At 38.4% G+C, this 14,791-nt stretch overlaps 1 protein-coding gene across 1 annotated transcript in view; it reads right to left on the bottom strand.

Moving 5' to 3' along the window:
- Positions 1–14,791, bottom strand: part of LOC311630856 (testis-specific gene 10 protein-like) — a 220,543-nt gene that overhangs the window by 62,355 nt on the left and 143,397 nt on the right. Inside the window, exons 7-9 of the mRNA XM_084900345.1 lie at positions 2,402–2,572; positions 2,234–2,311; positions 1,475–1,626 (exon numbers count right to left, since the gene is read on the bottom strand). Of these exons, the coding sequence (XP_084756471.1) occupies positions 1,475–1,626; positions 2,234–2,311; positions 2,402–2,572 (401 nt within the window). The remainder of the gene's footprint in view (positions 1–1,474; positions 1,627–2,233; positions 2,312–2,401; positions 2,573–14,791) is intronic.

Raw genomic sequence — 14,791 nt, 5'->3', positions numbered from 1 at the left:
TACCAAGGGACCCCACTCACCCGGCCTCTTAGTATTTTAATAATCTACTAAAATGCTTTCAAAGAACCTCTAATGACCTGGGGAAATGCTTATGGTTTACAATTAAGTGACACTGCTTAAATATAAAACAATATATGATGATGTCAATTATATTGAAAGTTTATGTACACAGATAAAAGTATTTCTGGTTAAAAACATATGTACATTACTAAAAGTCTTCCCTGGGTTATAGAATTAAGGGTGATTTAAATTTTCTTTACACTTTTCTCTATTTCCCAAGGCTTTCTTTGTTGATGCTGTTTTATTTATCATTTTTAAAAATACGTTTTTATTGATTTTTTTGAGGGAGAGAAAGAGAGAGGAATAGCAACATCGATGAGAGGGGTACATCATCGATTGGCTGCCTCCTTCAAGCCCTCTACTGTGGATCTATTCCGTAACTTGGGCATGTATATTCATTGGGAATTAAACCTGGAACATCTTGGTTCTTGGGTTGACACTCAAGCACACCAGCCTGGCATCATTATTATTTTTATTTTACCTGAGATTGCAATGTCTTTTTAAACAGGAAATTAAAATACAGATGAAGGGAAGAATTTGAGTGATTATCTATCCTGACAACTGATTCCAATGTACACCCCACAGACCCTTAAAAGATCAAAGAGAAGACTCTGGGAGTTCATATGAGAACCAAGTATTATCTTTAACTTAGTAACTTGTTTCACACTCACATGAACTATTATTTTTTCAAATAGATCCACTGAAATTCAACCTTACTGAATCTGTACAATCACTATTTTTCACATCATATATATATCCCATAAGCACATGAACAGATGCATAAAATCATATATATCCCATAAGGTATCAAAAGTAAAAAAACAAAAACAAACAAAACACCTACTAGCATGGAGGTCCTCAAAAACTGATTCCCTTATACTTATTGCCTGTAGGCTGCTTTAGTGCAATGTCTTCTGCCACTGCACCTGTATGTAGGATGGGCTAAGCATAGTAGTTGACATTCAGCTATTAAGTTCCATTACATGTTCCAATTTCTCTATTACTTTTTATTATATTCTAAACCACCTCTGTTCTAAGCTACTCTAAAACCTGTGCCTTGTGTGTTCCAGAACATAATTTAAGTTATAAAGCTAAATTAATAATCAAATGCTAAAGTCAAACATGCAGTGTGCCCAGAATGGCTTTGTAAAAGCTATTTTAGTTAAACATTCAGGCTTTCTCCATATGTAAGACTGAGATTACTCAGTATGAGTCCTGGTTAGATGCGGCATTACCAATCAGTGATTGATCTTCGGGAAATAATTAATGTGTGCCGAAGCTTCTACAACTGTTTTGTAATAATCCTGCCCAAAATTAAAGTCAACAAATAACTTAATTACCATTATAAAATAAACTACAAAAAGCAGAGTCATTAATAATAAACTATTTGTTGTTCAAAGGCAGTTTAGTTTACCTCAAAGAATTATTCTCTGCTTTTTGCCTGCCAAGTTCACTTTCAGTGTCCATTGCCTTTCTTGCTAGTGATTTCATTTCTTTCTCCACAGTGGTTATGGTCTCCTTCATCAAAGTCATATTTGACATTTGCTCCATACGTTCATCATCAAGCTATACAAGTGGAATGACAAGATTACTGCTCCCCTATCTACTGCATTTTTTATTCATTATGAAAAAATAGTACAGATGAATTTATAAATGCCCACAATTAAATTTGGTAACAGAAAGTCAAATTCCATTAATTCTGTTTATATGGTCATAATATCTCAAATACAGCATCTTAAATCTTTCATTAGTAAAAAAAGGTATTGCCTCACATTTAAATTCAGTTTACATATATATTTTCTCACTATTTTTCATTTCACCATAATTTTCTCTATCCTAGCTACTCTTTAAGTAGAATAATCCAGTTTCCCTGTATCTGGATATGTTCTATTTAATAAAATACGGAGATGAAAATTGTGCTAAAATCCCTGAGAATGCATCCCTAATGGTTTTTTGAAAATAGCCCACTTTACAACATAGAAAATATTACACTCCCATGTTCAGAAGGTAATAAACAATAAAGAATCGACAATTTACACTATATACACCACCTTCAGTATTTTAGGATTAGAAACCCTATCATAGAAAAATAAAAGAACTTCTCTGAACACAGTAAAAAAGGAAAAGGGTAAGCTCTGACAGTTTATAGCCAAAAGTGCAAAAATGACTTTACATTATGAACTGTACACTCCAGCTCCTCTATCCTTTGTTCCAAGTGAGCTTTCTCATTAAACGCTGTCTCTTGAGCAATCTGGTTAAAAAAACAAAAACAAAACAAAGCGCTTTCAATGTCACTGTGTCAGGTTTCACAAATGTTCACATAGATAAAATTCTCTCAAACCTTTAGCCTTTCCCGCAGACTGTCTCGTTCTGTGGTCATTCTTCGTAAGTCAGTGAAGGCTACATCTCTTTCAGTCTCCACCCGCCGGAGGATGGCATGTGCAGTTGTTGATTTAGGAGACTTACAGCTTTTCATCATTTCTCGGCGAAGCCGGGCAATTTCTTCCTTCGCCTATTATTTAAATACATAGACAGACTCCTGTTTAACAAGCTTTAGAACAGATATAAAATAGCTATTTATATCCAGCCAGTTATAATTCAAACCTATTATCAATAGCTATGGAGCAGAATACTGGTATAACTTTGAACTTTACCCAAAGAAATGCAAATGATGCCCACAATTAAGAATGGTGTATACAAATAGACATTTGATATATAATATTTTTGCCAAAAAAACTTAAAAATTAATTTGGGGGCAGTCAATACAAGAGAAAATTATTTACAAATACATACATACATATATATGTATATATATATAATATACTCCATCTTGTGATATAAACATGAATTCAGCACAATTCAGTAGAATAAATATAATAGTGTTCTAGTCTTTTTCTATATAAATGTATATGCCATAGTCATGAACAGATAGTCACTTTACAACATAGAAAAGATTACACTCTCATGTTTAGAAAGTAATAAACAATAAAGAATTGACAACTCTTTACCTTGTCAGAAAGGCCCACTAATCCTTAATGACAACCCATCATACTTTGTAAATACTGTTCAACAATCCGCAGTTCTAAAACTATTCTACATCTTCACATGATTTCATATCCTATTTTGGAGTTTTAGCATGTATCTCCCTTCCTCTAGATTATAATCACTACCTATTCAGCTAGTCTCCAAGTCTCTGTTACTTCCCAATTTCCATAGCTAAGCCTTCACCAGAATCCTGGACCTCCTCTCCTGAAGTGTCTTCTAAGATATCCCTGACCCAACCAATAATTTCCTCTCACTCTGAATAGCACTCTCTGCACTGGCTCTTTCTCCCCTGCCTTCAACCATGCACAGGGCTCCCATATCTTGAAAACCTGTCACTTAATCCTGTTGTGCCCATTTACCAACCATGACTCTCCTTTGTTTTCAGTATCTGTACCATGGCCTGTTCCTTTCTACCCACTTTCTCACCCCACTGTAACCTGGCTCCCACACCCACTTATTTGCAGAATTTCAACTACTGACTTTGCCAAATCTAATGGCCTTTTCTTGGTTCTTGTTTTTGATATAAAGGCAACATTTGACATTGTTTTGAACACTCTCCTTGATATTTCTCTCTTTCCTGGTCCTATATATAGCTTTCTCATTCAGAGACCTCACTCACTCTGAAGCCCCCAAAATCACCTCTAAGCAGATGACTTCTAAATCAAAATACTCAGGTCTTGCTTTTCTCCCCTTTCCCATCCCACATTTCTTACTGCCTGATGGCGATTCCTACCTAATACACTCCATCTGTCTGAACCAACCACATCTTTTCCATCAATCACCAATGACTTCCCTATTTCTTTTTCTATTACCACATTCCTTCAGTCATCTTTCCTTTTGGCTCTAATAAAATCTGGTCAAGTCTTCCTTGACAGCATCCCAGCTTAGTCCCTTAATGCCTCATGCGTGGACTACTACAACGTTCTTCCAAAGAGTCCATGAATTTCCTCTCTCCAGTTTTTTTGAAAGAGAATGTATATATGGCTAATAGGCAAAGTGTCCCCTCGGGAATTTGACTGGGAGACCAAGTTTGATCACTTGCTATGACGTGCACTGAACACCAGGGGCAGCATGGAATGAAGCTGGTCCTGGCCAGCAGCCAGCAGCTGGAAGAAAAGTCCTAGCCAGCAGCCAGAAGGCCCCAATTGGCCCTGATTGCCGAGGGAACCTACCCATGCATGAATTTTTGCACCAGCTCTCTAGTTGTTATATAAAAAGATAATATATACCTGTAATGCAAAAAAAATTAAATTAGACCACCAATTTACACCATACACAGAAATAAACTAAAAATGAATTTTAAGACATGAAACCATAAAAATCCTAGAAGAAACAATGGGAAGAAAAATCAGACATTTCATAGCAATATGTATATGAATACATCTCCTAAGACAAAGGAAACTAAGGAAAAAATAAACAAATGGGACTACATCAAAATAGAAAGCTTCTGCAGAGCAAAATAAACCATCAACAAAATAACAAAGAGAGCCCACTTCATGGGAGAACATATTTGCCAATGAGACATCTGATAAGGGGTTAAATTCCAAAATTTATAGAGAAATAATACAACTTAACAAACAATCCAATAAAAAATGGGCAAAGGAACTAAATAAACACTTCTTCAAAGTAGACATACCTAAGGCCAAAAGGCATATGAAAAAATGCTTGAGGTCACTAATCATCCGAGACATCCAAATTGAAACGACAATAAGGTACCACCTCTCACCTGTTAGAATGCCTATCGTCAATAAATCAACAAACAAGTGTTGGCAAGGATGTGGAGAAAAGGGAATCCTTGTGCACTGTTGGTAGGAATGCAAACTAGTTCAGTCTCTTAGGAAAACAGTTTCAAGTTTCCTCAAAAGTTAAAAATGGAACTCCCATTTGACTCCGTCATTCCACTCCTAGGAATATATCCCAAGATTTTAGAAACTCATCAAAAAGAATATATGCACCCTATATTTATAACAGCACAATTTACAATACCTAAGATTTGAAAATAGCACAAGTTCCCATCAGCAGATGATTGGATTAAAAAACGGTGGTACATCTATTCAATAGAATACTATGGAGCTATAAAAAGGAGGAAAAAAAAGAACTCTTACCATTTGCAACAGCATGGATGGACCATGAGAGCATTAGGAAAAGTAAAATATGCCAGTCAGAGAAAGACGAATATCACATGATCTCACTTATATATGGAATCTAATGAACAACAAAAACTGATGAACTTAAATAGACACAGAGATGTAGAAACTTTGAACAGACTGTCAAACCTCAGGGGGAAAGCAAGGGAGGAAGGGATGGGACGGAAGAGATCAACCAATGAACTCATATGCCAAATGGGTATATGCATAACCATAGACAGAGGCAATAGGGTGGTGAAGGCCTGAGGGAGAATGGGGGTAGATGGGTGGGAGAGAGGCTGGGAGAGAGGGTGGAAGAGGTCAATGGGGGAAAAAGGGGACATATGTAATACTTTCAAAAATAAAGATCATTTAAAAAAATAATATATAAAGATTGTACATGAGATAAATGAGACAATATAAAATTCTTAGCAGGTTAAAATTGTAAAAATGTGGCTTGAGTCATATATCTTTTTTAAAATTTTCTTTATTAAGGTATTATATACGTGTCTTATCTCCCCATTACCCCCCTTCCCCTGCTCATGCCCTCACCCCCCTGGTGTCTGTGTCCATTGGTTATACTTATATGCATGCATACAAGTCCTTAGGCTGATCTCTCCCTCTGAACTCCACTCTCTCCTACCTTCCCTCTGAGGGTTTACTGTCTGATAGATACTTCTCTGTCTGGATCTTTTTATTTTTTTTTAATCTTTTTTATTTTTTTATTGTTTAAATTATTACATGTAGTAGTACATATATCTTTTTTTCCCCATTGACCTTCCCTCAGCCTCTCCTACCCCTTGTCACATGCCCTCAACTGCGCCCCCCCCCACAGTGTCTTGTGTCCATTTGTTGTGCTTATATGCATGCATACATGTCCTTCAGTTGATCTCTTTCCCCCCTCCCCAACACTCCCCTGTCTTCCCACTGCAATTTGGCAGTCTGTTTGGTGCTTTACTGCCTTTGTATCTATCTTTGTGTTCATCAGGTTATAAAGTTCTTTATTTTCCATAAATGAGTGAGATCATGTGGTATTTTTCTTTCATTGCCTGGCTTATTTCACTTAACATAATGCTCTGCAGGTCCATCCATGCTGCTACAAATGGTAAGAATTCCTTCTTTTTTTATAGCAGGGTAGTATTCCATTGTGTAGATGTATCATAATTTTCTAGTCCACTCATCTGCTGATGGGCATTTGGGCTGTTTCCAAATCTTAGCTATGGTAATTTGTGCTGCTATAAACATAGGGGTGCATATATTGTTTTTTCTAATTGGTTTTTCTAGTTTCTTGGGATATATTCCTAGAAATGGGATCATTGGGTCAAATGAGAGTTCCATTTTTAGTTTTTTAAGGAAACCCCATACTGTTCTCTACATTGGCTGCACCAGTCTGCATTCCCACCAGCAGTGCACGAGGGTTCCTTTTTCTCTGCATCATCTCCGCATTGTTGATTTGTTGATGATTGCCATTCTGACAAGTGTGTGTCGTTTTGATTTTCATCTCTCAGATAATTAGTGACTTTGAGCATGTTTTCATATGTCTCTTGGCATTCCTTTGAAAAGATTCTATTTAGGTCCAATGTCCATTTTTTTATTGGATCCTTTATCTTCCTTTTATTAAGTTGTATAAGTTGCCTGTAGATTAAACCTATATCAGTGATAACATTTGCAAATATGTGCTTCCATACAGTGGGCTTTCTTGTTGCTTGTTGCTTTGTTGATGGTTTCTTTTGCTGTACAGAAGATTTTATTTTAATGTTGTCCCATTTGTTTATTTTCTCTTTAGTTTCCATTGCCCTAGGAGCAGTATCGGTGAAGAAATTGCTTCCACATACATCTGAGATTTCTCTGCATGTGGATGCCTCTAGTATTTTTATGCTTTCCTGTCTTATGTTTAAGTCTTTTATCTATTTTTAGCTTATTTTTGTGTATGGTGCCAATTGGTGGTCTAATTTTATTTTTTTGCATGTATTTGTCCAATTTTCCCAATACCATTTATTGAAAAGACTGTCCTGATTCCATGTTCATGCCTCTTTTGCCAAATATATATTTTAAAAATAAATCTTTATTGTTCAGATTATTATAATTGTTCCTCTTTTCCCCCTCCATTGCTCCCCTCTACCAAGTTCCTACCCCACCCTCTGCCCTTTCCCCACCTCCCACTGTCCACATCCATAGGTGTACAATTTTTGTTCAGTCTCTTCCCGCACCCTCCCTCCCCTTTTCCCTGAGAATCGTCAGTCCACTCCCTTTCTACACCTCTGATTCTATTATATTCACCAGTTAATATTGTTCATCAGATTTTTTAATTCCCTTGGTTTTTATATTCACTGTTGATAGTTACATATTTGTTGTTCATAATTTTTATCTTTATCTTCTTCCTCTTCTTGAAGAATATTTTTCAGCATTTCATATAATTCTGGTTTGGCAGTGATGAACTACTTTAGGTTTTTTTTTTTTATTTGTGAAGCTCTTTATCTGGCCTTCAATTCTGAGTGATAGCTTTGCTGGGTAGAGTAATCTTGGTTGTAAGTTCTTGCTGTTCATCACTTTGAATATTTCTTGCCATTCCTGTCTGGCCTGCATAGTTTCTGTTGAGAAATCAGCTGACAGTCATATGGGTACTCTTTTTAAGTAACTAACTGCTTTTTTCTTGCTGCTTTCAAGATTCTCTCTTTGTCTTTTGCCCTTTGCATTTTAACCCTTTGCACTCCGAACCATTCTGGACATTGGCTACCAGCTACTCGATGCTACTTTGCGGCGGAAACGTGCGTTAAAATAACTCAATTCCCCGTAATCACTAATAAACTGCAATGTCCCCTGAGAGGGGACATCTGAGTGATATGCTAGAATTCCGATGTCCCCTGAGAGGGGACAGCAGAGTGCAAAGCCTTAATTATGATGTGTCTTGGTGTGGTCCTCTTTGGATCCCTTTTGTTTGGGGTTCTGTGTGCTTCCTGTACTTGTAAGTCTATTTCTTTCACCAAGTAGGGTAAGTTTTCTATCACTATTTCTTCCAATAGGTTTTCAGTATCTTGTTCTCTCTCTTCTTCTGGGACCCCTGTAATTCTGATGTTGGTTTGCTTGAAGTTGTCCCAGAGGCTTCTTACACTATCTTCAACTTTCTGGATTCACTTCTTGCTTCTGTGGAGGAGTATCCTCTGGCTATTTGTGTTCCAAATCTTTGACTTGAATCTTGTGATCTCACAGTCTCTTTTTAGGACTCTGTATAATATTTTTTATTTCAGTCAGTGTATGCTTTATTTCTAGTTGGTCCCTTTTCATATCCTCAAAGGTATCATTTATTTTATCGGCCTTTTCTAGGAAATTCTTGAAAAACCTATAACTGTGGTTTTGAACTCTATGTCCATTCTTTTGCTTTCCTCCATTTCCTTCCTTTGTGGCCTGCCTCTTTTCTGCATTTTAACTGTTTCCCTGAGTTGATGGAGTAGCTTTGTGTGCTAGGTGTCCTAGCAGGGCCCAGTAGCTCAGCCTTCCCAGTTACCTGAGGTGGACAGTCTTGATGCAGCCCTTTGTGGGCTGTGTGTGCAGTCTTGTTAAGCCTTGCGTGTTGTTGGTATCACTGGGGAGAGTTGATCTCCATGCCAATTGGCTATGAGGATCAGTAGTGTCTCATATAGGAGGGCTTCTGTGCTCAGCTTGGATGGGACGGAGTCTCAGAGTGGCACAGACAAATTTGATTTCCCATCAGCCCCGCCTTAAGAGGGTCCTATTCGCCGAGTCCCGCAACACTGGCTGCTGGAGTGTGCACCACTTGGGGGAAGGCTGTTCTCGAGTTTTGCCTGCTCTCTGACCTTCAGTTTCTTCCCAGACCAGAGCTATCAGTGCAGTTGGGAGGTTTTGTTTTTCTCCAGAACAAGAAAGCTAGCCACTGGGAGGGCTTCTGTGTTCCACTTGGATGGGGTGGATTCTCCGGGTGGCGCAGACAAGCTTTGGTTTCCCATCAACCCGCCCTAAGAGGGACCTGTTCCTGAGTCCCGCAGTAATGGCTGCTGACCACGCACACCTCTGAGAAAGTTTTGCCCAATTTGGACTGCCTGACAGTCCAATTTCTTTCTGACTGGAGCTGGCTGTCAGTGCAATAGGGAGGTTTTGTTTTCCTCCCAAACAAGAAAGCTAGCTGCGCATTAGCTGCCCACCCTCTCTGTGTGTGCCGTGAGTAAGCCAGCAGCGTATTCAGTAGCCTCCCTTTCCACACGCAGAGATCTCCACACCTCCACAGCTCCCGAGGCTCAGTGTCCTTTCTCTTCCCTTCCTAGATAGTAGAACTTCCACTCAGCCAGCCTTCTGGTGGTTTAGAGCGATGTTGGCTCTGTTTTGCAGTTGTAATTTTAAAATTGTTGTGGTAGGCTGCATTTAGGCATTTACTTTATGCCGCTATCTTGGTTTCTCCCTCCTTTGTCAAATATTAAATTGAGCATAGTGGTTTGGGTCGATATCTGGGTTCTCTATTCCAGTGGTCAACAAACTCATTAGTCAATAGAGCCAAATATCAACAGTACAATGATTGAAATATCTTTTGAGAGCCCAATTTTTTAAACTTAAACTACATAGATAGGTACATTGTTATTAACTTAACTAGAGGCCCTGTGCATGAAATTCATGCATGGGGGGTATTCCTCAGCCCAGCCTGCACCCTCTTCAATCTGGGACCCCTTGTGGGACCCCTGGAATCAAGCCTAAACGGGCTGTCAGATATCCCTTTCACAATCCAAGACCGCTGGCTCCCAACTACTCGCCTGCCTCTGCCTGATTGCCCCTAATGGCTTCTGCCTGCTAGCCTGATAACCCCCTAACCACTCTCCTTCCAGCCTGATCAATGCCTAACTGCTCCATGGCCGGCCCAATTGCCCCTAACTGTCCTCCCCTGCTGGCCTGTTCACTCTCAACTGCCCTCCTCTGCTGGCCCAGTCACCCCTAACTGCCCTCCCTGCTGGCCTGATCCCCCCCAACTGCCCTTCCGTGCAGGCCTGGTTCCCTCCAACTGCCCTCCCCTGCAGACCTGGTCCCCACCAACTGCCCTCCCCTGCAAGCCTGGTTCCCTCCAACTGCCTCCCCTGTAGGCCTGGGTCCCCCCAACTGTCCTCCACTGGAGGCCTGGTCCCCTAACTGCTCTCCCTTGTTGGCCTGATCTCCCTCAACTGCCTTCCTCTGCCAGCCTGGACACCTCCAACTGCTGTTCTCTGCTGGTCTTGTCACTCCTAACTGCCCACAACTGCCACTCCCTCCAGGCCATCTTGTGGCAGCCATCTTGTGTCTACATGGGGGAAGCCATCTTTGAGCACATGGTAGCGGCCACCTTGTGTCTTAGAGTGATGGTCATTTTGCATATTACCCTTTTATTAGATAGGATTAGGAAATGCCTAAGCTGGCCTTTACTAAAAACTTAAGGGGCCAAAGGGCCGCATGGGGCTCCCAAGCTTCAGTTTGCCAACCACTGGTCTATTCTATTCCATTGGTCTATATGTATGTTCTTGTGCCAATACCAGGCTATTTTGAGAACAGTGGCTTTGTAATACAGCTTGAAATCTGGTATTAAGATCCCACCTATGTTGTTGTTCTTTCTCAGGATTGCTGAGGCTATTCAGGATCTTTTTTTTATACCAGATGAATTTTTGGAGAGTTCTTTCTAGGTGTGTGAAATATGACATTAGTATTTTAATGGGGAGTGCATTGAATCTATAGATTGCTTTGGGTAGTAGGGACATTTTAATTATGTTGATTCTATCAATCTATGAACATGGTATGTTCTTCCATCTATAATATTTATGTCTTTATCTCTTTTTTTCAGTGTCCTGTAGTTTTCTGCATATAGGTCTTTTACCTCCTTAGCTAAGTTTGTTCCTAGGTATCTCAATTTTTTTGGTGCAATAGTAAAAGGAATTGATTTTTTAGTCTCTCTTTCTGTAAGTACACTATTGGTTTATAGAAATGCCATAGATTTCTTGGCATTAATTTTGTATCCTACTACATTGCAGAATTTATTAGGTCTATTAGTATTTTTTTTATGGAGTTTTTAGGGCTTTTTATGTACAATATCATGTCATCTGTCAATAGGGACAGTTTTACTTCTTTTCAAATTTGGATGCCTTTTATTTCTTCTTCATGTCTAATCACAATGGTTAATACTTCTAGTACTATGTCGAACAGGAGTGGTGAGAATGGGCATCCCTATTTTGTTCCTGTTCTTAGGGGAAATGATTTTAGTTTTTGCCCGTTGAGTAGGATGTTGGCTGTGAGTGTGTCATATATGGTTTTTATTATGTTGAGATATGATCCTTCTATTCCCACCTTGCTGAGAGTTTTTATCAAAAATTGGTGTTGAATTTTGTTAAATGCTTTTTCTGCATCAATTGATATGACTATGTGATTTTTATCTCTCAATTTGTTTATGTGATGTTTCACGTTTAGTAATATGCAGACATTGTACCATCCTTGCATTCCTGAGATTAAATCCTAATTGGTCATGGTGTATGATCTTTCTGATGTACTGCTGGAGCCTATTTGCTAGAATTTTGTTGAGGATTTTGGCCTTATGTTCATGAGGGATATTGGCCTGCAATTCTCTTTCATTGTATTGTCTTTATCTGGTTTTGGTATTAGGGTTATGCTGGCTTCATAGAAAGAGCTTGGAAGTGTTCCTTCCTCTTGAATTTTTGGAATATTCTGAGAAGGATAGGTTTTAGTTCTTCCTTGAATGTTTGGTAAAAGTCCCCTGTGAAGCTGTCTGGCCCCGGGCTTTTGTTTGATGGAAGCTTTTTGATGACTGCTTCAATTTCTTCCATAGTCATTGGCCTATTGGGATGTTTATATTCTTCCTGATTGAGTTTTGGAAGGTTATATTTTTCTAGGAATATGTTCATTTCCTCCAAGTTGTCCAGTTTGTTGGAATAGAATTGTTCATGGTATTTTTTAACATCCTTTGTATTTTTGTGGGGTCTGTTATTATTTCTCCTCTTTAATTTCTGATTTTGTTTATTTGGGTCTTCTCTCTTTGCTTCTGGTGAGCCTGGCTAGAGGTCCATCACTCTTGTTTATCTTTTCAAAGAACCAGCTCTTGGTTTTGTTGATCTTTTGTATTGTTTCTTTGATCTCTATGTCATTTATCTCCGCTATGATCTTTATCATTCCCTTCCTTCTACTTACACTGGGCTTCTCTTGCTCTCTTTCTAACTCTTTGAGTTTAAGGATTGGGTGATTTATTACCATTGTTTCTTGTTTTTTTACAGTAGGCTTGTAGAGCGATGAACTTCCCTCTCAAGACTGCTTTTGCTGTGTCCCATAGATTTTGGATTGTTGTGTTTTCATTGTCATTTGTTGCCATGATGTTTTGTTTTTTTTTTATTATTTCTTCTTTGATCTCTCTGGTAACCCAGTCAATGTTTAATAGTATGCTATTTAGTCTCCATGTGTTTGATTTTTTTGGATTTTTATTGTAGTTTTATTGTTTTCCAGTTTTATGCCACTGTGATCTGAGATGCTTGATATGATTTCTATCTTCTTGACTTTGAAGAGACTGCCTGTTACCCAATATATGGTCTATCTTTGAAAATGACCCATGTGGTCTATGGCCATACCACCCTGAACGCGCCCGATCTCGTCTGAAGATGACCCATGTGCACTTGAGAAGAATGTATATTCTGTGGATTTGGGGGTGAAATGTTTTGAAGATGTCAATTAATTCCATCTGGTTTAGTGAGTCATTTAGGATTGATGTTTCTTTGCTGATTTTTTATATAGAGGATTTGTCCAATGGTGCTAGTGGGGTATTAAAGTCTCCTACTATGATTGTATTACTGTTAATCTCTCCCTTCATATCCTGCAGGAGGTTTTTAAAAAATGTATTTTGGTGCTCCTGTATTGGGTGCATATATGTTTACCAGAGTTATTTCTTCTTGTATTACTCCCTTTAGTATTTTGAAGTAGCCTTCCTTATTTCTTGTTATGTCCTTCACTTTGAGATCTAAGTTTTCAAATATAACTATTGCTACCCCAGTCCAGTTTTTTGTTTGTTTTTTTAATTTCCATTCGCCTAAAAAACCTTTTTCCATCCCTTCACCCTCAGTTTGTGTGTGCCTTTTTATCTCAGGTGGGTTTCTTATACAGTGGTGCCTCACACAACGAACTTAATTCGTTCCAGGAGCAAGTTTGTTATGCGAAAAGTTCGTTATGTGAAACGTGTTTTCCCATAACAATACATGTTAAAAAAAATAATTCGTTCTGTAGCATAAAATATGCTAAGATGACATAAAAAAAGATAAATTTTTTGTTATTATTTTTATTTAGATACATCTAAAAACATAATTTAAAAAAAAAAAACACATTTTTTTTTAAAATGTGTGATTTAATTCGTAATGAAGAACGATTGCCGCGATACGTGCTTAAGTTAAGTGCAGTGACTAACGACTGCCTGCAGTGCCTGCGCGGAAGGATGCAATACATCGGCAGCGATCCTGGAAGCTCGGGCGAAGCAGTCGTGGAAGCTCGGGCAAAGCGGTCGTGGAAGCTCGGGCGACTTCGTTGTGTGAAACGAAGTTCGTTGTATGAATCATGAAATGAAGTTCGTTGTGTGCAGCGTTCGCTGTGTGAGGCGTTCTTTATGCGAGGCACCACTGTAGACAGCAGATATATGGGTCATGCTTTCTTATTCAATCCGTTACCCTATATTTTTTGATTGGGGCATTTAATCCATTTACATTTAAAGTTATTATTAATAGGAACTTGTTTGTCGCCATTTTTATTCTTTACCCCTATGTTCCTTCTTTGCTTCCTATTTCTTTTTCCTTTTCTTTTTTTTTTTTTTTTTTACAGAAGACCCTTTAACAATTCTCACATTGCTGGTTTGGTGGTAATAAACTCCTTTAGTCCTTTTTTGTTTGTGAAGCTCCTGATTTCACCTTTAATTTTGATTGACAGCCTTGCTGGGCACAGTATTCTTGGATTCAGACCCTTCCTTTGCATGACTTTGTATATTTCATTCCATTCCCTTCTGGCCTGATGTATTTATGGTGATAAATTAGTCATTAGTCTGATGGGGATCCTTTATAGGTAACTTTCTCTCTCTCTCTGACTGCTTTTAAGATCTTTACTTTGTCCTTAAAGTCTCCTACTTTGCCAATTTAATTATAATATGACTTGGCGTCAGACTTTTGGAGTTCATTTTGCTTGGGATTCTGTGAGCTTCTTAGATTTGTGTTGGTTTTTTCTTCCCTATATCAGGAAAATTTTCTGTTATTATTTCTTCAAACAGCTTTTCTATTCCTTGCTCATTTTCCTCTCCTCTGGAATTCCTATTATACGGATGTCATTTTGTTTCATGTTGTCCCAAAGTTCCCTTAGGCTCTCCTCCTGCTTTTTATTTTATTTTTTTCTAGAAGCTGCTCTACTTGGGTATTTTTTCCTACCTTGTCTTCTAGCTCACTAATGCAGTCCTCTGTTTCTTCTAGTCTACTCTTGATGCTTTCTATTGAATTCTTTACAGCAGTGATGTAATTTTTAATTTCTTCTTGGTTCTTCAATTCCTCTTAGTTCTTACACAT

The sequence above is a fragment of the Pipistrellus hanaki genome (genome assembly GCF_964339955.1).
Source record: "Pipistrellus hanaki genome assembly, chromosome: 12".
Taxonomy (NCBI): Eukaryota; Metazoa; Chordata; class Mammalia; order Chiroptera; family Vespertilionidae; genus Pipistrellus; species Pipistrellus hanaki.
Note: the sequence above shows the minus strand (reverse complement) of the source record. Positions and strands in the feature narration are given on the sequence as shown.